The sequence below is a fragment of the Rhinoraja longicauda genome, chromosome 18 (genome assembly GCF_053455715.1).
Source record: "Rhinoraja longicauda isolate Sanriku21f chromosome 18, sRhiLon1.1, whole genome shotgun sequence".
Taxonomy (NCBI): Eukaryota; Metazoa; Chordata; class Chondrichthyes; order Rajiformes; family Arhynchobatidae; genus Rhinoraja; species Rhinoraja longicauda.
Genome location: NC_135970.1, coordinates 12,675,769 through 12,702,182, shown reverse-complemented (window position 1 = coordinate 12,702,182; position 26,414 = coordinate 12,675,769). Strand labels below are relative to the sequence as shown.

Sequence of the window (26,414 nt, the reverse complement as noted above, 5' to 3'; positions counted from 1 at the left end):
AATTTAGATGAAGGGATTAAAAGTGACATTAGCAAATTTGCAGACGACACGAAGCTGGGTGGCAGTGTGAACTGTGAGGAGGATGCTATGAGGATGCAGGGTGACTTGGATAGGTTGGGTGAGTGAGCAGATGCAGTTTAATGTGGATAAATGTGAGGTTATCCACGTTGGTGGCAAGAACAGGGAGGCAGATTATTATCTGAATGGTGTCAAGTTAGGAAAAGGGGAAGTACAACGAGATCTGGGTGTCCTTGTTCATCAGTCACTGAAAGTAAGCATGCAGGTACAGCAGGCTGTGAAGAAAGCTAATGGCATGTTGGCCTTCATAAAAAGAGGAGTTGAGTACAGGAGCAAAGAGGTCATTCTGCAGTTGTACAGGGCCCTGGTGAGACCACACCTGGAGTATTGTGTGCAGTCTCCAAATTTGGGGAAGGACATTCTTGCTATTGAGGGAGTGCAGCGTAGGTTCACGAGGTGCAGGGAGGCAAGTCCTTTGTGCTCACAGAACATTTCATGATTCAGATATAGAAACCTTAGGACAACCTCCGTGTACCGCGAGTTACAAAGTCTCAGTATCTATCTCAATCGCAGTACCTTTGGAGCAAATGTTTCACTGAAAATATGATGATGGGTTATTTACTTAATCAAAGTGGATTATGCCAATATAAGGCCACGTGATTGACAGATGGACAGATGGACTGGTCTGCAGCACTGGGGTTCCGCAGGGAACAGTGCTAGCGCCATTCTTGTTCACCCTGTACACTGCGGACTTCAGGCACAGCTCTGCAGACTCCTATCTACAGAAGTGCAGGTGGTGGGAGAGAGGAGGATGATGGCAAAACTAATATCGCTGCTGGACAACGACTCCCACCCCATGCAGGACACTGTCACGCACTGAGTAGCTCCTTCAGTGACAGACTCCTTCAGCCCAAGTGCGTGAAGGAGAGATATAGGAGGTCCTTCCTTCCCGCTGCTGTGAGACTGCACAACCAGCACTGCTCCCAGCAGACGAGTCAACAATAACAGCTAAGAACACACAGAAAACCGATGACAATTTATGTATCTTTTATTTATAATGATTGATCTCTTGATCTCTTGCTATCCACTTTGCTGCTGTAACATTGTAAATTCCCCGGTGTGGGACGAATAAAGGAATATATTATTATTATTAAGAAACATAAATTTAGTGTATATCTATTGAAGCATACAATGGGCAGCACAGTGATGCAGCGATAAAGTTGTTGCCCTACAGCGCCAGAGACCCCAGTTCGATCCTGACTATGGGGGCTGTCTGTACGGAGTTTGTACTTTCTCCACATGATCCCATGGGTTTTCACCGGGAGCTCAAGATTCCTCCCACACTCCAAAGATGTAAAGGTTTGTAATTGGCTTGGAAATTGTCCATAATGTGTGTAGGATAGTGTTAGTGTGTGGGGATCTCAGGTCGGCGCGGACTCATTGGGCTGAATGGGCTGTTTCCGCGTTGTATTTCGAAACTAAACTAAAACATTCAGTGATGGGTGTGTACTCATCCAGCTAACACTTGCTATGAAAAGTCACCGCACAGAGTCCATTCCTCAGTTATCCTGTGGATAGAAATAGTTTTATTCCCAAAGCAAACTTTCACATCCTTTCAAAAGGAAAGGCACAAAATGCAGGAGTAAATGAACATGTCAGGAGCATCCCTGGAGATCATGAATAAGTTACTTTGCGGGTCAGGACCCTTCTTCCAAATCTGGGGCTCACTACCCAGACCTGCAATGGATTGCAGCGTTACTTTATTCTCTGCCGGATGCACAATTCAGTCAACGATTGCCCGCATTCCTGACTTCCATCAACAATCACAAGCTTGTCCTCTCCACCCATTCACCACCATCTTGTTTCTCGGCCCTTTCACATAATTGCCTTCAGTTTTTCAATCCATAACACCAGCGTGACACATGGGACACAAGTTAAATACTTCACATTGGCTTCACTGAGTTGCTCCTCACAAAACTAAGTCAATTCAATCCCAGTGACAGCCACACACAAGAAAATTTACAAAATATAAAGAGAAGATATTTTGCTTCGGAGCTTGTATTAAGTAAATAATATCTTTGCTTTTATTTCCATTATTGGATGGCACGGTGGTGCAGCGGCACCTGACAGGAGCCGAGGAGAGCCAGTGGAGGGGACAAGCTTGTGATTGTTGATGGAAGTCAGGAATGCGGGGAAACGTTGATTGAAGTGTACATCCGGCAGAGAATACCAGAGACCCGGGTTCGATCCTGACCACGGGTGCTGTCTGTATGGAGTATGTACATTCTCCCCATGACCCACGTGGGTTTTCTCCGGGTGTTCCAGTTTCCTCCCACACTCCAAAGACCTACAGGTTTGTACGTTAATTGGCTTTGGTAAAAATTGATAATTGTCCCTAGTGCGTAACACAGTGTTAGTGTACAGGGTTCGCTGGTCAGTGCGGACTCGGTGGTCCGAAGGGCCTGTTTCCGCGCTGTATCTTTAAACTAAACTAAACTTTACCCATGTAGTCGCTGCAGGGAGTTCACAACAGCACTATTCTTACAGCGGGTCACATTGATAAATTAGCATTTATTGTCTGCACTTAATACATTTTTTAAACCATTTGAACCTAATTCAGATGTGAAAACACTACTGGCCAATGACAGGGAGCCAGCGGTGAGATCTTAAAAGAGCTTTTATCAGTTTCAAACTTTAATACCTGTAATCAGCTTTACTGGGACTAAATAACCTTTTAGTTTGAGGTTATATGGTAACTGGTTTGCTCCATTCTGACGCCACTGCTTTAGTCATTGAAAGCGATGAATGAAATCATGTACTTACTGGACTGGATTGGAAACTTGAGATCTGAATTTAGTGAATTCGCCAGGTGCAGCCCATTCTGTACCTAACTGGAAAGCAATGATAAGAAGGATTAGTCACTTGAATGATTCAGTCCAGCTAAAGAAATGAAACTGAAATGATTTGGGGAAAATAAGATGCTTTATAGATGTCACCATGTTATAGGAATCATACTGCCAAGCTTGAAAGGGTTCAGAAAATCATGAGAGAAATAGATCGGGTAGATGCACAGAGTAGGGGAATCGAGGGCCAGAGGACATAGGTTCAAGGTGAAGGGGAAAAGATTTAATAGGAGTCCGAGGGGTAACTTTTTCACACAGAGGGTGGTGGGTGTATGGAACCTGCCTGCTTTAGGCTTATACCCCTCTAAACCTACCCTATCATGTACCTATCTAAATGTTTCTTAAATGTTGTGCTAGTACCTGCACATCAGCCCCATTAGAATTATTATAAATTTGAAAACTATAAATAATTTTAAAATCATAGGATCATAAAACGTTAAAAATAGATTAAACAGAGAAAAAAAGTCATCCCCAAAGACATTTTAGTGCAGTGATTGAAATGCCTGGAATGGCTGCTGGAGCAGATAAGTGAGATTGAACTGGCATCTGTACCTTGCCTACATGTATCAGCAATCTGGCATTCGCAGGACTTTCATCAGAGCTGAGCCAAAACTCGGAATTATCATCGGATGCAATTGCAAACTGGAAATCACCTGGGGAAAAGAAAAAAAAAAAAAAAAAAGATCAGTCAGGCTGGTGAGACGCAAACATGTTGAAAATCAACTCAGGACCCATTGTGTCCGTGCACCAAACACATGAGAGGAGAAGACCATACAAGAAGGGAGAGCATTTTCTGCAACGGAGCCAATCATTTGCTGTCAATATTATAGGGGAGCCAATTGCACATTCCGCTGATAGTTAGCAATTAAATACAGAAATCTAAAAGTTGCAGAAAGGAAACACCATTCAATGTTGGCCATCGAAAAACACCAAGAATTTTTGCCCGGTGTAGGGGAATCGAGAACCAGAGGAGATAGGTTTAAGGTGAGGGGGAATGATTTAATAGGAACCTGAGGGCCCTCTTTTTTACACAAAGGGTGGCAGGTATATGGAATCAGCTGCCGGAGGAAGTAGTTGATGCAGGCAATATCACAACATCTAAGAAACATTTGGACAGGTACATGGATATGATAGATTTAGAGAGATATGGGCTATATGAGGGTACATGTGACATGTTGGTCAGCATGGGCTAGTTGGGCAAAAGGATTTGTTTTCATGCTGCATGGCGATATGACTGTACGTTCTGCCCAATATTCCACCTGCTCGCTTTCCTCTGTAGCCTTAGACGACCTTCCTTGGCATCCACACCGCCAATATTTGTGACATAAACAGACTTACTAATCAACTTAACACAGATAAGCAGTGATGTCTGAGAAGGACAGCATATCCGAGGGCGCCCTGAAGCAACCAAAGCTCTAAAGGGCCTGTCCCACTTAGGTAATTTTAAGGCGACTGCCGGTGACTAGGCTGTCGCCGACAGTTCGCCGGGGTGTCGTGGGCATGATCGTGAGGAGTCTTCCAAAAATCGTAGTGGATCTCAGCGCGTCGCTGAGAAATCATCCGGTTTGAAATTTCTCGCCGACAGCTGGCTTGTCACCAGGTATCGTTGCTTATTGCGGGCGCTGTCGCATGCTGTCCCCAGGTTTGATAGGTTCTCTTAGATGCATTTAGAAGCACATAATATTAAAATAAGTAAAGTCATTTCAAAATACCATAAAATGCTTGTGTTTTACCAATTTATTTACCGTCAGGACATTTGACAGGTAGATTGGAGGCAACAGTTTGATGGTCAGGTAAGCGTGGGAATTTTTGCGATGTTTATGTCCATCAGCCATTACAATTAAAGTGGGCTCCAAACCCAGATATGCAACCCAGAAACCAGATATGCATCTCCCTTACATTTTCAAAGAATGCCCACACACTTTTCGCAAAAATCCACTTAACCACTTTTAAAATATATATTTTTAATACAGCTATTAGTAAACTGGAAGTAACTCCAGTTTTTTCCTTGTTACAGTGAAGCTTGGTTTTCAAGTAACCCGGGCAAGTTTTTTTTAATATCAAAACTCTCAAGTACTTGTCAGTGATCTCAGCGAAAATTAGGACGCCGGAGAAGCATTGAGAGCGTGGGAATGTTTGCTATGTTTCCGAAGACGGTGTAATCTCGACCTGACTCGGCATTGTCGTGGCCATTGTCGTCGGGTAAAAGAAAATTTTGCCGATCTGCCAAGACTTTGACAGTCGCCGGCAGTCGCCAAAAAGGTCGCCTAAGTGGGACTGGCCCTTATAGCTCCCTGAAAGCCATTGATCCCGAGTGATGCCCTGTCCCCAGCTTTACTGGCTATACAAGCTAAAAGTGATATTCAATCTGACAAATTAAAAACCATTAAAAAATAACAGGAAGGATTAAAAAATTCTAAAAAAATAAAATTGGGTCAGATCAGTTATAAAGAGCTAAAACATTAAGAATATTATACAAAGCAAACTAATTTTTAAAAAGGAGAACGTAACAATAATTTTGCTAAAATCTGGTGACCGTGTATACTGTCTCAGTGTACTAGTGCTATGCATTAGTATTGTATCTCAGATGTTTATCTAAGACTAGACCAAGTGGACCCGTTGGACCCAAACCTTTCCTGCATTGGTGCAGCACCCTCTCCTCCCCCCCCTCCCCTCCTCCCCTCCCCTGCCCCCCTATTCCATCCCCCTCAAAACCCCTTTTCCTCCCTCCTCCCTCCTCCCTAGGAGATAGATTTAAACTTTAAAATGTGAATAACTTTAAAAATATAACACCAATTTCAATGAAACGTCTTCCATTAGCATGAAAGGGACAACGGTGAGTAAGGTGGGCCTAAAATTGTCGAGCTATCATGTACCGCTTTGGCTGTAGTTCAGGAACAAACAAACAAACAAGAGTCTTAGTATATAGATGTGTCTAAGTGCTTATGTGTAATGATACTTGTACTGGACTGTATACAATAATGAATTTTGCTGTACTTCGGTACATGTGGCAAGAAAAGTACTATTGCTTTTATATCCACAGCCACAATTTCAAAGAAAATCAATGGGGGTTGCAGACTGACTGAACCGGGGGTAATATTTAGCAGGTAGTTCCTGAAGATAAATGTTAAGGATCCTCGCCAGGAATAGTTCCACTCTTGAACGTCATGTGGAGTTCAGCAGCGGAGTCTCTGGACAATTAGAGCACCCACTATTATCCAGCAGGTTCAGGTCATTGGTATTTACCTAAGTATACCTAACTATGCATATATTGGTTTGCCTTGTTGCCAGGCCAATGAATAATACAAGTGGGTCTGGATTTTACGTGTGAAATCTAGACCACTATCTTCTGCTTAATATTTACTGAAATATATGAATTGGATTCAAAACTTTATGGTCCCTGCTTGTTCTGCACATTCCATTTATTCATCTTCAAGAGTATCCGAAAAATGCACTTAAATTAATCTTCCTACCAAATATCATTATTTAAATTTCACGCGTGAGAGTCCACAACTAATATTGCACCTTGAAGGCACTGACAGCAAAGAAATTTCTTCTGAGTCAAATGTTGAATCGACTTTACCCATTTTCCACTTGAATAGGCTTGTATCAATGAAAAAAAAACCCAGCGGTTCCACCAGTATTGATTTTTAATTCCAGATTTATATTTATTGAAATATAACTGAATTAAAATTCTCAGCTAGTGGAGGGGCTTTGACCACTGATCAACTTCTCGGGACTTCTAATCCAATAACATAACCACTATTCCACTGTATCTGTTACTGAATATCATTGGATTTCCTTCAACTATTATTTGTAGATTTTTTGATGGATGCTTTATATCAACACTGTATTTCATTATTCCAGCAATCTCCCCTTTGACATTAACTCATTGGACCAAAAGTCTGTGTTCTAATCTTGGCAAATGTTCCGGCTCCATGTTGTTTACCAAACCAGTTGGAGGAATACTCCATTTGTGTTGAATCAAATTGCTTCTGCCCTGAAATTTACTTCTTCCCTGCAATTTTGGTCTCAATGGTAGGAGTACAAGGGTTTGGGGGTGTGGGGGGTTGGTAAGGAGAGGGGAGATGTGAGCTGAGGGAGTGGAGACCAGATTGACAAAGTAAATTCTGTCTTCAATATTATAATACAAAGGTTGAACAGCAGTATAAAAGCGAATCTACTCCCAAGCATAAAAATGTGAGCATCAGTTTTCTAAACATGAAACAGAAAATGTTGGATATACTTATCAGGTCAGGCAGTATCTGTGGAAAGAGGCAGATTTAACGCTTCAGAACTGATGATAGGTCCTTGAAATGAAACTCTTGTCTCTATTTCTCTCTCCACAAATGCTGCCTGATCTACTATTTACTTCCAGTGCTTTCTGTTCTTATTTCAGATTTTGAGCCTCTTCAGTTTGTTGGTATATCAGGCAGTTCTGCTGCCTCATGGCTCCAGGGTGCCAGGTTCAATCCTGACCTCAGGTGGTGTCCATGTGGAGTTTGTAAGCTGTCTCTGTGACAACATGCAATTCCTTTAAGTATTTTTGTTTCCTCTCACATCTCAAAGAGGTGCTAGATGAATAGTTGGCTATTATCCCTTGATATCGGTTTAATGGGGAAAAGAATCAATAGGGTAGTTGATGTCCATGTGCAAGACATAAGTATTTTTGCAATACAGTACTTATAAAGATGTCCAAAATCACGAGAGGAATAGATTTGGTAGATGCATAGAGTATCTTGCCCAGAGTCGGGGAATCGAGACCCAGAGGGCATAGGTTTAAGGTGAGGGGGGGGGAGATTTAATGGGAACCAGACGGGTAACTTTTTTCCACAAAGGGTGGTGCTTGTGGGGAACGAGCAACGAGTTGCTGGAGGAGGTAGCTGACGCAGGGACTATTGCAACGTTTAAGAAACATTTAGACAGGTACATGGATAGGACACGTTTAGAGGGATCTGGACCAAACGCAGGCAGGTGGGATTAGCGTAGATGGGACATTTTGGTCGGTGTGGGCAACTTAGGGCCTGTTTCCACATTGTATGACTCTATGACTCTGCAAGGAAATAAGGAAAAGGAGAATGGACTAATGAGATTGTTCTCTGGGAGCAGGTATGGGCCTGATGGAGCGAATGGCTGACTGCTCAAGATAAGATCACTGGGAGAATCTTTCTCTCAGTGAAATTTAGCTGGTCGTAACTGCATCTCAGACTCTGGAGGGGCAGCCAAAGCATGACGAGCATTTATAGCAGAAGCTCCAGATATGCTGTGATATGCACAGCTGTTGTCTCCATTTCACAAGAAAAAATATTTTGGTTAAACATTATTTTAATTATGGAATATTATAATCAATTTTAAACCAATGATGAATGTTTTGCACAGCTCAGACTTCATTACACTATAGTGTAAAATTATTAGGTGTATAGAACGTGCTGCGTGTGAGTAAAGGTTTTGAAATCACACAACGCAAACACTTGTGGCATGATGAATAATCAGGGGTTAACTCAAACCTTCCGGGATTTTAATTAATACTCCTTTCCTGTTTCGCCTTCTGATGTTCCATCAGCCATAATATGGTGTGAGATCCCATAGGTTTTATAAATGTCCACATATGTGAGCATCTCTTTAACATTACCAACAAGAATCAGCTCTGGGAAAAGAAGATTGCAATGCATTCCCTCAATGAAAAGGGAGCTTCACGCTGACACCACCTGATAACATCCAACAGGGCTGAGGGAAGGAGAACTAATTAAAGCCGAGAAATTAAACCGAAATAAAAGGAAAAAAGGAGAACTTACACTATTTCTATACAGTTAAGTAGGGACTCACTTCATTGCATTACCAGGGTATTTTATCCTAAGTATACATTGCCTCTGTATAGCCATTATTCAACATCAAATGAAGGGCAATGAAAGGATGTGGTATGGCTGAGGATAAACCTGAAATCTGAAAACTGATGTGTGGATCCCTGTGCTCACTGCCTTTAGAAAGGAGATGAGGAAGAATTTCTTTAGTCAGAGGGTGCAATTCATTGCCACAGAAGGCTGTGGAAGGCAAGTCCTGAATCCAAGGGTTAGGAGGGAAAGATAGAATGGTGGAGTAGACGTGATGGGCCGAATGGCCTAATTCTGCTCCTATCATTTACGAACTTTTGAAGTCAGAAAGCCAGTGTTTGATTTTGATCATCCGATGTACTTGGTCTTTGTGGGGACTTCCCTCCGGTAAGGTTTAAGTGCAACGTTGTTTGAGTGAGTGAAGTGGGCATTGAGCAACCCATGGAAATAAGGTGCATCTCAGGCTGATGCTGCATGGAGAGGCAGCAAGATTGGGAATCTGGATTTCCACCCCTATAGCACACTCTTGATCACACTTCATTGCATTATGAAGCAGCAAAGGTAGTTTGATCCTTTTGAGAGTCATGAACCTTTAATGTTCATAAATTCATAAGTTCTAGGAGCAGAAGTAGGCCACATCTCCCACCAAGTCTACGCCATTCAATCATGGCTGATCTATCTTTCCCTCTCAACCCCATTCTCCTGCCTTCTCCCCATAACCCCTGACACACGTACTAATCAAGAATCTATCTATCTATCTCTGCCTTAAAAAGATCTGGAAGAAAAAGTATAGAATAAATGTGGCCTGATGCAGAAAACAATGAACAGTAATTAATGGAAAGGTCTATAAGATGATGTGAGGGAGGACTCAGATGTTGTAACTTCATCACTTTGGACTGCCATCTAATACAAACTGTGCTTTTATTTGTGACAGTATGCATTGATACAGCTTACTGGCACCTCTAAAAAGTTAAACATCATTATTTTGTGTTATGACCACCAACCTCTTTGTTTTCATTTATTTTCCACCTGCCTGCCCAAAAGGGCAATCTACAGTTGGCTTTTTAACCCACAGTTAACCTAATAACAAGTCTATTGGATTTGTGAGGAAACATTAGCACCCAGAGAAAACTCACACAGTCACAAGAAGAATGTGCAAACTCTTAGGGATAGCCCCCAAGGTCAGTATCAAACCTGGATGCTCAGAGTTGTAAGGTAGCAAAGATAGATGCAAAATGCTGGAGTAACACAGCGGGACAGGCAGCATCTCTGGATAGAAGGAATGGTTGACATTTCGGGTCGAGACCCCTATTCAGACTAAGAGTCAGGGGAGAGGGAGACACAGAGATAAGGAAGGTGTCAAAACGAGCCATCAAAAGGAATGAGAATTAAGGAAAATGTAGAATAGGTCATTGTTAGCTAGGAGAAGATCGCAACAAAGCAAACATAAAATGGAATCGGGGACAGTCAGACTGGTGGGAGAACTGGGAGGGGGAGGGATGGAGAGAGAAAGAAAGCAAGGGTTACTTGAAGTTAGAGAAGTCAATATTCATACCGCTGGGGTGTAAACTGCCCAAGCAAAATATGAGGTGCTGTTCCTCCAATTCGTGCTGAGCCTCACTCACTCTGTCAGTGGAGGAGGCCCAGGACAGAAAGGTCAATATGGGAATGGGAGGGGGAGTTAAAATGTTTAGCAACCGGGAGATCAGGTAGGTTTAGGCAGACTGGTCGAGGCAACAACACCGCTATTCCGCATTTGCACACCAGCCCTCCTGACATGGAGCCCTTTTTTCTCAAGATTCAAGATTCAAGATTCAAGATATCTTTATTTGTCATCCTTTTGGACGAAATTTAGTCACCCACAGTCCAATAATAAAAGCAATAAAACAAACAAATTACACAACCCCACCCAACGCACAAAAAAAGAAACATCCATCACAGTGAGTCTCCTCCAGTCCCCTCCTCACTGTGATGGAAGGACAGAATGTCTTTTCCCTTCCCCTGCCGTCTTCTCCCGCGGTCAGCCTGGTGTCGTTGCCACGTTCCAGGCTGCGCCGGCCGGTGGAAGGTCCAGCAACTTAGCATTACAATCTATGATAATTAACAAAGGGCTCAAATCTGTTCATTTTCCTACACTAATCCTCTCATCCCATTTCCTCCCACTCACAACCAGGTACGGATTCTCATTGCCTCACATTGGACCTCATCGACCTTCACATCCAAAGGGTGATTCACTACTTATGCAACCCCCGTGCACATCTTCCCCTGCCCTGACCTTTCTGCTACCTGAAGCAACAGCTTCCACGTTGACATCCTCTCACTGATTGATCTATGTCAAGCAAAAACTACAAAGTGTTGCGTTAACTCAGCAGGTCAAGCAGCATCTCGGGAGAACATGGATAGGTGGCGCTTCGGATCGGAACCCTTCAACAGATTGACCAGAAGCGTCGCCTATCCATGTTCTCCAGAGATGCTTCCTGATCCGCTGAGTTACTCCAGCACTAGAGGGTGGTGAATCTGTGGAATTCTTTGCCACAGAAGGCTGTGGAGGCCAAGTCAATGAATATTTTTAAGGCAGAGATAGATAGATTGTTAATTAGTAAGGGTGCCAGGGGTTATGGGGAAAAGACAAGGAGAATGGGGTTAGGAGGGAGATAGATCAGCCATGATTGAATGGCAGAGTAGACTTGTTGGGCCGAATAGCCTAATTCTGCTCCTATCACTTATGACCTTCTGACCTTTATGTATTTTGTTCAAGATTCCAGCATCTGCTGTTCCTTGTACCTTCTTGGATGTGTGTCAGCATCGCTTTCGAAGGTATCACAAAATGCTGGAGTAACTCAGCAGGTCAGGCAGCATCTAGGAGAGAGGGAATGGGTGACGTTTCGGGTCGAGACCCTTCTTCAGACTGATGTCAGGGGGGCGGGACAACATCGCTTTCACTTCCAATGGCAGGAGATGCAACTGCTGTATTTACCTCTTCTTCCTTCACACTGTCCAGGGCTTTAATACATTCTCCGCAGGTAAAACCACAATTCACTTCAGTGTTTTGTATTTGCTGCTCGCAATGTCGATCCCTCTGCATTGGAGCGACAAATGCAGAACAGTCGAGTGCTTTGCAGAACACTTTCATTCATTCGGTAAATGTGACCCTGTACTTGTCACTTTAGCTTGTCACTTGTTACTTTAATCTTCCATTCACCCTGACGTCTCCATCATCAGCCTCCTCCACTGTTCCAGCTAAACTCAGTGTAAGCTCGAGCAATAGTACCTTATCTTTTGATTAGGCAATTACAGTCTTCCAGACTCAACACTGAATTCAGCAATTTCAGATAATGATTCTGCGATTCCCTATAGGCATCTTCTGTTTCTCGAACCATTCTCACCTGCCTTGGCCTTGCATCATTATCTTCCTTTCTCATTTAATCTTTCTGCCTTGCACCTTATCACAGGCTGTGCTCCTTGCTCACATTTTCCAGCACCTTAAAATTGTTTTTCTCTATCCTTTTCCATTTGTAATGAAAAGTCACTGACCTGAAAAATTAATGCTTGTATTCTCTCCACTAATCCTGAGCATTTCCAGCATTTTCTGTGTTTATTTTTATGCCACATACACCACTTGGCCTGTAATGATTTTGTTATGCTTTGCATGTAAAGGGTGCTCTAAACCAACCAAGTCACGGGCATTTAGAAAACTTTCTCCCCTCTCCCTTTTCTCTGGGCAGCTAGTTATTCAGTCCGAAGAAAGATCTCGAGCCGAAACGTCACCCAAACCTTCTCATCAGAGATGCTGCCTGTCCCGCTGAATTACTCCAGCATTTTGTGCCTATCTTCAGTGTAAACCAGCACCTGCAGTTTCTTCCAACAAATGTAATGATAAATTTTATGCCTCACATGTCAGAGACGCAGGTTTGATCTTCACCTCGGTTGCAGTAAGTGTGGAGTTTGCACATTCTCCCGGTGACAGCGTGGGTTTTTCCACAGAGGGTTCAGTTTTCTCCCACATCCCAAAGACATGCATGTTTGTCGGTAAGTCGGCCTCTGTCGGCCTCGTGTGTAGGGAGGGGATGAGAAAGTGGCATAACATAGAACAAGTGTGAATGAATTATGTATGGTCAGCATGGACTCAGTGGGCCGAAGGGCCTGTTCACACCTTGTATCTCTAAACCAAACTAACCATTCTTTGTCCCAGTTTACCAGTTGTAGCTGGCCAGATTGAGGGAGAGTCTGTAAAGTGAGTAGGCCGATGGGCCCAAGTGTAGTGCAGGGAAGGACATTGACAGGGAGCAAAATATTGCTGAAGACAGCCAAGTGAATCAGGGTAAGTGTGGCAAAGGTGGAAGGAAGCAGGTGAGAGATCAGAGGAGAAGTTGGGATAGTTCAGTAGGGATCAGAGAGATTAGACAATAGACAATAGACAATAAGTGCAGGAGGCCTTTCGGCCCTTCGAGCCAGCACCGCCATTCAATGTGATCATGGCTGATCATTCTCAATCAGTACCCCGTTCCTGCCTTCTCCCCATACCCCCTGACTCCGCTATCCTTAAGAGCTCTATCTAGCTCTCTCTTGAATGCATTCAGAGAATTGGCCTCCACTGCCTTATGAGGCAGAGAATTCCACAGATTCACAACTCTCTGACTGAAAAAGTTTTTCCTCATCTCCGTTCTAAATGGCCTCCCCCTTATTCTTAAACCTAAAGATTGGGATAACATGGGTGTTAAGTCACTGTAGGGTTGACTCTGTCAAAATTATCCACAGTGACTTTCCAAAGTATGCCTCAATAAAAGCTTGCTAATTCTCTTGTGCAATAGTTGCAACAGCACCATGCATGGCAAGGTTTAAACAACACAATCCAAATATTTTCTTTTATGTTTTAGTAAACCTTGTAAAGCGTCTTTGAGTGTTAGAAAAGCGCTATATAAATGTAATGCATTATTATTATTATTATATTATTATTAAACACTTTTTCCCAATGGGCAGTAAAAGAAGTTGGGCAGAAATCATGTTAAAATGTTTCCAGGGGTGTAATATTGGAGCAGTGGAGTTGCGTAAAAGAGCAGGCATTGGATTCCAGCGATACCACCCGCATAAGGCAGCAGTGTAGGGTGTCTGGTGAATGGTGAGTGGCATGTCTAGATCTGAAACCAGCTCACCCTAGGTAGGAACAAAGAACTGCAGATGCTGGTTTACAATAAAGGCACAAAAGTGCTGGAGGAACTCATTGAGATGAACATCCCTGGAGAACTTGGATAGGTGACGTTTCGGTTCGGGCCAGGATCACCTGTCCATGTTCTCCAGAGGTGCTGCCTGACCCGCTGAGTTATTCCAGCACTTTGTGCCTTTTTTTTAACCCTAGGTGGGGCTGTTCACCAATTACTTGTATTCAATGCTATTTTTGTAGATGAAAAGGTGGTGCAAGCACAATTAATAAATATACATTGGGCTGATTGGCCACTGTACAGTCCCTAGTATGTTAGAATCCAGGGAGCGTCGATGGCAATGTGAGCAAACTAAAATGGGATTAGTATAGGATTGGTGTAAATGGGCGATTGATAGTTGGCATGGACATGGTGTGCCAAAGGGCCATTTTCAGTAGGAGTTAACAACTCTATTTTTTAGTTTAATTTAGTTTAGTTTAGAGATACAGCGCAGAAACAGGTCCTTCAGCCCACCGAGTCCGCGCCGACCAGCGATCCTAATACACTAGCACTATCCTACACACGAGGGACAATTTACAATTTTTACCGAAGCCGAACATACAAACCTGTAGTATAAGAAAATAACTGCAGATGCTGGTACAAATCGAAGGTATTTATTCACAAAATGCTGGAGTAACTCAGCAGGTCAGGCAGCATCTCGGGAGAGAAGGAATGGGGTCCTCAGTCTGAAGAAGGGTCTCGACCCGAAACGTCACCCATTCCTTCTCTCCCGAGATGCTGCCTGACCTGCTGAGTTACTCCAGCATTTTTTTGTGAATAAATACAAACCTGTACATCTTTGGAGTATCGGAAGAAACCATAGCACCCGGAGAAAACCCATGTGGTCACGTGGGGAACATACCAATTCCATACAGACAGCATCCATAGTCAGGATGGAACCCGGGTCTCTGGAGCTGTGAGGCCAGCAGCTCTACCACTATCCCACCGTTTCTATCTTTTGTTTATTTTCACTTTTCTCTCAATTGTCTAGTTAATTGACGCCAGTATTATTGTCGCCTCACAGAGACTTTATCATTTTTAGTACTGCCCCTCACCCAGGGGGGGAGGGATTAGAAACCAGCTCTCATGATGCAAATAACCTTGGCTTTACAATTTAAATGAGGCTTTAAATGACTTCTTAGTTCAGAACAGGTCCCACCTCCTGGGCCAAAAAAATGAAATTAAAAAATCTGAATAACATCTGCACCGGAATTTAGAGCATATATATATGAAAAAGTTCACACACGCCTCACCAAAAGAAACTGATATAAAATGGACTTAAAGTTGGTCATTTAATGTCTGAAATATCTGCAACTAGGCAACGCAATGGCGTAGCGGTAGAGTTGCTGCCTTACAGCGTCAGAGACCCGGGTTCCATCCTGACCTTGGGTGCTATCTGTACGGAGTTTGTACGTTCTCCCTGCGACTGCGTGGGTTTTCTCTGGGAGCTCCGGTTTCCTCCCACATGCCAAAAACGTGCAGGTTTGTAGGTGAATTGGCTTCTGTAAACCGTCCCAGAGCGTGCGGGATAGAACTCGTGCACAGCCGATCATTGGTCGGCGTGAACTCGGTGGGCCAGAGGGGCTCTTTCCACGCTGCATCTCTAAAACTGAAAAACCAAAAACTGATTTTGGGATGTGCTCTTGACCTAAGCTGTTACACATAAATCTGCTGAGCCCCGAGGGATTTTCTGCAGGATTAGAAGTGTGGGTGTGCATGCGCTCATTCCTGGCAGCTGCACTTCTTTATCCGAGGCAATACTGCTGCTGCATTACATGACAATCAATCAGCTGGAAACTGGCCAGGGGATTAGAGATATGCGCATGTGAAGGAGTGATTGATGCATACACAAGGATGTGCATCAGATGATCCGGCCGGTTACAATTTTCATTTGCATTTGTTAAAAAAAACAGGTATTAAAGTTACTGGATTACTGATCTGCTGGCAGCGGCAGAGGGAGAAGGTTTGATTGGTACTCAGTATGTAAGTGTGTCGCCAATGTCATCGACAGGAAACACCACTGAAACAGAAGCTGGAGAAGTGCTTTGAGGAAACTTCAATGCTCACTTCTCTCAATGTGGATGAGTTTATCCGGACGAGATGGTTGCAAATGAATGCAGGGCGGCACAGTGGTGCAGCTGGTAGAGCTGCTGCCTCCCAGTGCCAGGGACCCAGGTTTGATTCTGCTGCCTCCCAGTGCCAGGGACCCAGGTTTGATTCTGCTGCCTCACGGCGCTAGAGACTCGAGGGCTGTCTGTGTGGCATGGATTTTGTACGGGTGCTCCAGTTTCCTCCCTTATCCCAAAGGCAGGCGGGTTTGTAGGTCAATTGGCCTCTGTAAATTGACCCGTGTGTGCAGAGAAAGGATGCAAAAGTGGGATAACTTAGAACTAGTGTGAACGGGTGATTGATGGTCGGCCTGGACTCGGTGGGCCAAGGGGCTGTATCTGTATCTTATGCTGTATCTTAAAATAAAATCTCATCATGAAATGATATCAATTGAAAGAGTTCTCCGGCCAGTGTTGTGGACACACCTTTGGGATACCAATAAACAATGATATAATCTTTCTTTGAAAAGATTTGAAGAGGAAATGTGGAGAATATTTTTCCTTGGGTTGCTATTATTACAGTCTATCCTATTATGAATGAAACCAGGCCAGGGAAAGTGAATAATCACTCACTCTCTGTCAGGCTGGGACAAGCTTTCACAACCAAACTCAATGGAACTGTGTCGGGGAGAATTATCAAGGGAAATGAGTGAAGCGCAGTTAAAATGAAGTGCAGGTCACCCAGAATTTAACTGTGTAGCAAGTGATGGACTGAACAGTTCAATTTTATTAGTGCAATTTTTTTTTCTCCCTTTATCAGTAACATATGGTATAAATAGAGTGGGAGATGCCTGGAACGTGCTGCCATGGGTGGTCAAGACGGTTACGATAGTGGCATTTAAGTGGCATTTAAATAGACAGATGATATGCAGGGAATTGAGGGACAAGGAGTAGGCACAGGCAGATTAGATAACTTTAACTTGGCATGGACATTGTGGGCTGAAAGTCCTGTTCCTGTGCTGTACTGTTCTGTATTCTATGTTCTATCATTGTCTGATTCAGACTCATTCCTGACTTAGTCTGAAGAAGGGTCTCGACCCGATACGTCACCCATTCCTTCTCTCCTGAGATACCGCCTGACCCGCTGAGTTACTCCAGCATTTTGTGATACCGCGACTTAGTCTCGGTCGCCCTCCAAGCCAGAACCTCTCAAAGCAGTGGAGCTGTTTTGAAGAATGTTAAGCTGATCAATAAACAGCTTGTATTTTATTTTTGCTTGCTGTTTACTTGCATCCAGCTCTGCTCTAAAGACGCTGTCATGAGTGATGGTGCGTGAAAGTGGTTATACGGTGCTGTAGACATTAAATCTTGTTTTAAGCCACAAAGGGGTGGGAATGGTGTTACATTATTTAAATGGTTGAGTAATTTACCCTGCAGTAATGCTGATGTGATGAGTTTCAGGCTCATTAGTTCCATCATCTAGAGCTATTCAGTGCATTATTTTTCATAGCCCACTGGTAAATGTTACAAATAGTCCAGCCCTGCGTGGAAACTAACACAATGATCATTAGCAACTGGCCTGAGATCTATGTTTCAATAAGATATGATGCAGCACAGTATATTTTCATTAGCATTCCTTCTGGGTCGACACAGTGGCGCGGCTGGTAAGACCCTCTGTCTCACAGCTCGAGCGCCCGGAGTTTGTTTCTGACCTCATGTGGAGCTTGCGTGTTCTCCCTGTGACTGAGTTTTTTCCTGGTGCTCTGGTTTCCTCCCACTTCCCAAATACGTGCGGGTTGATAAATGTAATGGCCACTGTAGATTGCCCCGATGGTGTAGGTGAAGCTAGTACCTGGAGGCAGTTGATGAACGTAGGGGGAGGAAAAAAATGGGATTATTGCTGCAAATTGGTGGTTAATGGTTGACATGGACTCAGTGGCTGAAGGGCCTGTCTCGAAAGTGACTCTTTGACTCCTTGCGAGTAAATTGTCGCTGGATATAAAATGAGGGAGAAAAATCGAGGTACAGAAGAATACCAGGATGTTGGACCAACAACAATTCCTTTAACAAAGTAGAATATGTGCATCATGGCAGCGTAGTCAAACGAGAAAGATACTGCATCAGCAGTGGTGATTTAGAGCAGGTAACGTAAACCTCAAACAAATAGGTGGTTTCAAAAACGATCAAAGAGTGTCTTATGGAAGATAGGGAGGCTTAGGTACGCTACTGCAGTGTTTGATGCTGGAGGCATGGCTGCCAATGTTCATTGGCAAGGCCGCCAGCACAATCAAGGACTAGTCCCACCTCGATCATTCCCTCTTCTCCCCCTACCCATCAGGCAAGAGATACAGAAGTTTGAAAACCTCCAGCTTTTGGAATAGTTTCTTCCCAACTGTTATCAGGCAACTGAACGGTCTTCTCATCAGCTAGAGTGAAGTCCTGACCTCCCATCTACATCATTGGAGAGCTTTGACATTTCTTTAATCGGACTTTATTTGACTTCACTGTTATATCTTTGCACTAAACATTGTACCCTTTATCCTTTATCTTTGCACCGTGGGTGGCTCGATTGTATTCATTTAGAGTCTTTTTTTTAAACTGGATAACACGCAAAAGAAAGCTTTTCACTGCATCTTGGTACAGGTGACAATAATAATCATAAGGTTATTAGGGGTAGAATTAGGCCATTCAGCCCATCAAGTATACTCTGCCATTCAATCATGGCTGATCTATCTCTCCCTCCTAATTCCATTCTCCTGCCTTTTCCCCATATCCTCTGACGCTGTACTAATCAAGAATCTATCTCTGCCTTAAAAATATCCACTGACTTGGTCTTCACAGCCATCTGAGGCAAAGAATTCCTCAGATTCACCACCCTTTGACTAAAGAAATTTCTCCTCATCTCCTTCCTTAAAGAACGTCCTTTAATTCTGAGGCTACGGCCTCCAGTCCTACACTCTCCCATGTGGAAACATCCTCTCCACATCCACTCTGTTCAAGCCTTTCACTATTCTATATGTTTCAAATAGGTCCCCCCTCAGTCTTCTAAACTCTAGCGAGTACAGGCCCAGTGCCGTCAAACGCTCATCATGGGTTAACCTACACATTCCTGGGACCATTCTTGTAAACCTCCTCTGGACCCTCTCCAGACCCAGCACATCCTTCCTCAGATATTGTGCCCAAAATTGCTCACAATATTCCAAATGCGGCCTTCCCAGAGCCTTATAGAGCCTCAACATTACATCCCTGTTTTTGTATACAAGCCCTCTCGAAATAAATGCTAGCATTGAGTTTGATAATAAACTAAACTAAACTGTGAGGCCAAAGGAAATGTGACATACGCAGCCTGATATATCCAGTTCTAATAAAGCAATCATCTGTCTGTCTCCACCTGAAATTGAATAAACTGGGTAAGAGCCTTATATAATTGTTAGTGATACCCACATCTCACACGCACAAACACTTTTGATTTTTCACTACCAGTGGTTTCTGTTTAATATTATTTTGCCTTTACCAGATTTTTCATCATAGATCTTAATGATCACCAACAAAGAGGATTGGAAGAATATAATTGTTTCAGCTACTAAATAATATCTGGTATCTCCATTTCACTCATCCATACCATCTTTGTAGGGGTGGATGTAACCGAATATCCGAAGACCATAGTTCTTCCACTTTGGAGAAACAGCAATCTTATTCACTGAGGTACGTGTCTGAAACAAAAAGATACCTTTTTTAATTTCTCATCTTTATACAATGATCATTAAGAAAGTGACTAACAACATTTCAACCAAGACTTGACAAATGCTGATACTGTGACACAGGACAGGTCAGCACTGGAACAGGCCCTTCAGCCCACCATGTCATAGAGTCAGAGAGTCATACAGCATGGAAACAGGCCCTTTGGCCCAGCTTGCCTGCACTGACCAACATGCTCCATCTACACTAGTACCACCTGCCTGCGTTTGTCCCATATCCCTCAAAATCCCACGATCCAGGCTTCTTAAACAAGGGAATAACATTGGTTGTTTGCCAATCTTCCGGCATTTCGCCCATGAATGCAAAAACCTCCATAAAGCCTCCAGCAACCACCCCCTCCCCTCAGCATCCTGGGATAGTTCCTTATATACCTCAGGCACCCAGCACCTCCTCCTTCTTAATACTGACTTGCCCCTGAATATTGACATACCCCTTCCCAATGGCAGTGATCCATGTCTTTCCCCTTGCAGAATACCAATCTGAAGTACATTAAGGGCTTAGGCTCACATGTAAATTGCCAATTTTAATCTTGTGAACCTGCCCCATCCCGAGCTTCCTTGCTGCTCTTGATACATGTACAGTATAACAAGCTTTGGATTCTCTTTAACCTGCCAAGATTCCCACAATTCCTTTTAGGCTTCCTAATTCATTGTTTATGTTCTTTTCTGACCCCTTTCAGTCCACTTCTTTTAAAGTGTGGTGTTCTACGATGCACTGGTTTCCTCCCACACTCCAAAGACATACAAGTTTGTAGGTTAATTGGCTTTGGTAAGCCGTAAAAATTGTAAAATTGTGCCTAGTGTGTGTAGGTTAGTGTACAGGGTGATTGCGGTAGGCATGGGCTTGATGGGCCGAAGGACCTGTTTCTGCATGGTATCTCTAAAGTCTAAAGTAGTGGAAAAAGTGGATGCAAAATTGGAGTAACATGGTACTAGTTTTAACAGGTGATCGATGGCTGGAGTGGACTCAGTCGGTCGAAGGACCTGTTTCCATGCTGTATCTTTCAATAGTTCTATGTTATCCCACTTTCCCAACCATTCCCGACACACCACGGACAATTTACAGAGGCCAATTAACCTGGAAACCCTAATTTGAAAGTCTGAAGAAGGGTCTCGACCTGAAACGTCACCCATTCCTTCCCTCCAGAGATGCTGCCTGTCCCGTTGAGTTACTCCAGCATTTTGTGTCTATCTTTAACCTAGAAACCCACTCATCTTTGTAAACTGAAGCAACTGGAAGAAACCCATGTGGTCACAGTCTAATCACGCAAACTCCACATAGACAGAACCCGAGGTTCGAACCCAGGTCTCTGGTGCTGTGAGAACCGAGGTTCTTTCCACAGATGCTGCCTGGCTTGGTAGGTTTTTCCAGCATTTTCTGTGTTTTTGTTCAGATTTCCAGCATCTGCAGTTTCTTTGTTGATTTCCTTTCCATTTTAACTTCGTACACTAACCCCAGAGAAGGGTTATCCGGAGGCAAAGGTCTATATCAGCAATATACTTACATGAGGATAGAGTGGAAAATGAATGTTCTTCCGAAGCTGATAAATTGAAGAGCCACACCAATCCTCGAAAACATGAAGATTTACTTTGCCTTTGTACTGGAAAATGGAAAGAAAGCAATGGTTCGTCACAATATCCTGATGATCAAAAGCACATGTAACATGGACACAATCCTATTTTATGCACAGAATCAGAATCAGTCAGGGACCCTAAGCACAAAGACCATGTCTACTTTCACTTCACAATGAGTGGAGTTAAACATAGCATTGAGCACCAGTGTGGCAGATCTAATCAAATGCAATCCAGTTGAACACTAGTTTATTAGTTATAAAGAAATGAGTGATAATGGGTTGACCTAGTATTGACTACCACGGGAAAGACAAAGAAGTAAATCTATTTTAGAACTCAGAACATCACTGAAAATAGCATATTACAAAATGCCTCAAGCAGATTTGCTTTTCTACTCCATCTCCACAGAGATAGCACATTGAATTGGAGGGTGAGGGTATGTGGATTGAACTGCCAGAGGAAGTAGATGAGGCATGTACTAAAATGACATTTAACAGACATTAGGAGAGGAAAGTGGATAGGGAAGGTTTAGAGGGATATGGGCCGAACACAGGCGAATGGGACCGGTGTAGATGGTCGCCATGAACAGGTCGGGCCTGCTTCTCTGCTGTGACTCTATGATTCTATGGATGATTGAGCACTGGGAAGGACTACAAGGAAAATGGATGTCAGGCAACTACAAACAAAGTATAACAAGGCAGACACACATCCCTGCATAGCTGCCCTCTGCCTCCAGTAAAAACACTTACTGGAGCTAGAAAAAACATTTCAACCAGCAGCCAGTGTATTTGTTTCCAATCTGACTGAGAAAGAATTTCAGAATCAAGTTAAATGACCAGCCACAGAGAGAAGGGCAGAACGTTATTTTGTTCTGGGAAGCCTATCTGAACATATAACATAGAACAGTGCAGCACAGGAAAGGTGGCCCTTCAGCCCACAAGTCTGAGCCAGGCCCTGCCTCAGCCAGCACTGACACAGGAATGCTGTAGTGAGACACTTCTGCTAACAATCTCTAACGTGCAGTTGGCTTGAGGCAATAAGAGCAATAAATTATATAGATGGTCTTCAAAAGTCAGCAGACTCAAAAGAAATGTTTGATTTGTCTGAAGCAGTGTAAAAGTAATGTACTTTCTTATATGGTCATAAAAACATCAGGGTGCCACCGAAATCACCTGCAATTTGTCACCTTTTCTATTGAATGATATGAATGTGCAAAATATCCTTCATGGTTATTACCTTCAGGAATGCTAGATGTCAACCTTCCTGAAAGATCACTGGTAAGGCACCGGGAAGTTGGAAGACACAAGGGAGAATGGTAAACATTATCGGGTTAGTCAGATGCCGGATTTCTAAATAGTCAGATGGTGGAATATCAGACTTTTACAGATTGAAACTAAACACCCATGTTTCCCCCTGAACTAGCTTATCAATAGTCTGCTTTGGGGCTTCATATATCCTGCTGCAATTACTCCCATTCACAAGGACGTCCGATGTGTTTATAATCTGTTTTGTAGACAACACAAATAAATGAACATGAAAGGTAATTGTATTTATTGATCAGACATCTGGAATACCCTTTAGCATATGGATGTTAATTCCATTGATGAAACTTTCCAATTTGCTTTGACTGTTTGATTACAAGGCTCTTTCACTTAGATACTTTACAAACGTATCAGCACCAAGTGGGTTGCATTTTTTTTTAATGGTAAATTCAATAGCAATGCATTTCCCATGAATTAAATAAAATGTTAAACATGCACAATAATCAATATACTTGGAATTGCTTGCAGTCCGCTCACTGCCCTTTTGCAAATAATTTGCCAAACTCGTTCAACAGTTCAACAGTTCAACAGAGCTTTATTTGTCATTCGGTACCAAGGTACCGAACGAAATTACATAGCAGTCATACACAAAAAAGAACACAAGACACATGACCCGAACACAAACGTCCATCACAGTGACTCCAAACACCCCCTCACTGTGATGGAGGCAACAAAACTTCCACTCTCTTCCCCTGTGTGTTCTTGACAAAAACAAGCGCTGTGTGTTCTTGACAAAAACTGATATGAATGTCATGGCATTGACATATCTAACAATAAACTTTTCATTAAATCTGGATACTCTGTGTTGTCTTCCAAAAGCTGTTTGTGCATCTTGGGGATTGCAAATTCAGATTCATTGTTTTTATTGCCCGTAAAGGGGATTGTTAATTACATTTTACTTAAGTTTATATGTAAAAGAAAGGGAATTAAATAATGACAAGCACTTGCTGTTCCAGGGTATTCATTTTACTCAGCAAAATCATCTTTCCTAGAAACTCATCCCTGGTTGATTGTTCTGAATACACCATCCAGCACAGTCAGCTTCTTCCCCGGCAGTGATTTTCACAAGCAATTCATAACATGCTGACACAACCGTATTGCTCTTTTAGCTCCACCAGCTGGGAACAACTTTCTAGCAACCTGCACTATTAACCAAAAGGAAAATCCCTAATACTACAGAGACATTCTTTTTTTCTTCCTTTCTGTAAACTTGGTGCGGTAATTTAATAACAGTGATAATCTCTGGCCCATTTTGTGTTTTGTTTCGAGATACAGCATGGAAACAGGCCCTTTGGCCCGCCGAGTCCAGGTTGTCACTCGATAAGCCGTATACTAGCTCGATGTTATCCCACTTACGCATCCACCACACTAGGGGCAATTCACACAACCCAACTAACCTACAAACCTTCACGTCTTTGGAATGTGGGAGGAAACCAGAGCACCCAGAGAAAACCCACGTGGTTACAGGGAGAATGCACATACTCCACACAGACAGTACCTGTAGAGAAATACACATTGAAGACCTTATCCATCCCCCGCGGCTCCACACAGAGATGACGGCTTTGATTTTTGAGGGGCCCTCTGCCCTCTCTAGTTACCCTCTTTCCCTCAATCTATCTACGTATTACTAAAACTTTCATCTTGTCTGTTTGCTTGCTTGATTGTTTGTTTGTGTATACACGAAATACAGCCAAAACGGAACACGATAGCGCAACAATTTTAGGCCCACCTTACTTACCATTAGCCTGCGGTTCAAATCGTTGTTATATTTTAAAAGTTATTCACTTTTTAAACTTTAAAAATCACTTTTTAAACTTTAATAAATCCCTTTTCCACTTGCCTTGGCCACCAGCCGTGCCTGCACAGTAATACCTCCGTGTTCGATGTCACAATGGGAACCCAACGGGTCCGCACCTGGACAGTTGGGGCCCATTGATCTAATACCTATGTAAGATGGCCGCCGGATCAGCGTGTGCACAGTCGGGGAGGGTTGCCATTTTGAGATCGCCATTTTGAGATCGCCATTTGATTGGCTCTACCACCTCCCCCGCCACGTGGGGCCCGGCGCATCCTGATTGGCTCCTGCCGCTTCCCCCCCCCACGTGGGGTCGATTGATTGGTTCCGACCTCCCGCTCGACGCCCGATTGGTCGCTATTCCGGCTCCCATGTGGGGTGAGCGCCGCCGCCACTCTGATTGCTCGCCGGCTCTTCCTGCTCAAAACGTGCTGGTTGACCACCGGGGCTTCTTCCCGCTCAAAGCAACGGTCGTAGCTGTCGAGCCACCACTGCCGCTGCTGCTGAATGAGTGGACAGTTGCCGTCGAGCCACCGCCGCCTCAAAGGGGGGTTGAGGGGAGGATGGAGTAGGTGAGTGGGTGAGGGGAGGAGGGGGATAGTGGGGGTTGAGGGGTGGTGGAGTGGGTGAGTGGGTGAGAGGGGAGGAGGGGGGGATAAGGGGGGTTGAGGGGGATTGGAGTGGGTGAGTGGATGAGTGAGGGGGAAGAGGGGGAGTGGGGGCGAGTGGAAGGGGGGAGGGCGGGCAGTGGGGGAGAGGGGGAGTGGGGGAGGGGAAGGTGCTAGACCAATGCAGGAGAGGTTTGGGCCCAACGGGTCCACCCTTTTCTAATGTACTTATAAAATCTCAATGCCATGACACTCATATCAGTTTTTGTCAAGAACACACTGCGTTTAGTGTTACTAGTGGGGCAAATTATTTGCAAGAGGGCTGTGAGCAGACTGTAAGCAATTCCAGCTACTGATTGAATATATTGTTTATTATGCTTGTTTAACATTTTATTTAATTCATGGGAAATGCATTGATATCAAATTTACCATTTTATAAAATGCAATGCACTTGTGCCTATAATTTTGTAAAGCATCTAAGATTTTCTGTACTATTGCCTGCCAGAGCTATCTCCTGCCCCCTATTTGTTCTCCTTGATCCCTGTTGTCTATATTTGTCCCGTGCCTCCTTGTTCCTGACCAGACCCTCTACTTCTCTTGTCTTCCAGACTTTGTTACTGTCTTGCCCATTGCTCTCACGGGAACATGCTTGCCCTGAACTCTTGTCATAACACTTTTAAAGGCATCTCACTCTCCGGACATTAACTTGAACAAGTTTCTGTTGAATACCATCAAAGTTGGCCTTGCCCCAGTTTATAATTTTAAATTGTGGTCCATTTCTGGTCCCAATAGGCTCGTCCATAGACACTTCAAGTCATTTGCCCTTTCCAATTTTCTTAGACTCGATCAAGCTTTATCCTCGCTCTTGTAGGGCCCTCCACATACTGCCCGAGGAAATGTTTCTGAACACATCTGACAAATTCCACCCCTTCTAAGCATTTGGGCACCGTGGCAGTCCCTGTCTCTATTAGGAAAGTTAAAATCCCCCACTAGCACAACCCCTTTTAATCTTCCAGCATATTTGTGCATATAATTCCCATTGATTATTTGGGTGCCTATAGTACACCCCCAACAAGGGTAATGTCCCTTTTTTTAATTTCTCACTTCCACCCACATAGCCTCACTGGATGAACCATCTGCAATAAAATCTCAGACCACAGCCATGACATTCTCGTTAATCTATAAAGCACACCCCCTCCTCCTTTATCCCTCCCTCTAACTCTCCTGTAGCACCTGCACACTTAAACTACCAGTCCTATCCTTCTCTTAGCCAGGTTTCCGTAATGGCTGTAACATCCCAGTCGCACATACCTAGCCACTCCCTGAGTTCATCCACCGTGTATCTGTCAGGCCTCTCACAT

At 43.6% G+C, this 26,414-nt stretch overlaps 1 protein-coding gene across 2 annotated transcripts in view; it reads right to left on the bottom strand.

Moving 5' to 3' along the window:
- LOC144602254 (N-acetyl-beta-glucosaminyl-glycoprotein 4-beta-N-acetylgalactosaminyltransferase 1-like) overlaps positions 1 to 26,414 on the bottom strand; it is a 569,664-nt gene that overhangs the window by 211,881 nt on the left and 331,369 nt on the right. For both annotated transcript variants that reach the window (XM_078415127.1, XM_078415128.1), the window contains exons 4-7: positions 21,262 to 21,357; positions 19,621 to 19,711; positions 3,474 to 3,574; positions 2,842 to 2,909 (exon numbers count right to left, since the gene is read on the bottom strand). In XM_078415127.1, the coding sequence (XP_078271253.1) occupies positions 2,842 to 2,909; positions 3,474 to 3,574; positions 19,621 to 19,711; positions 21,262 to 21,357 (356 nt within the window). The remainder of the gene's footprint in view (positions 1 to 2,841; positions 2,910 to 3,473; positions 3,575 to 19,620; positions 19,712 to 21,261; positions 21,358 to 26,414) is intronic.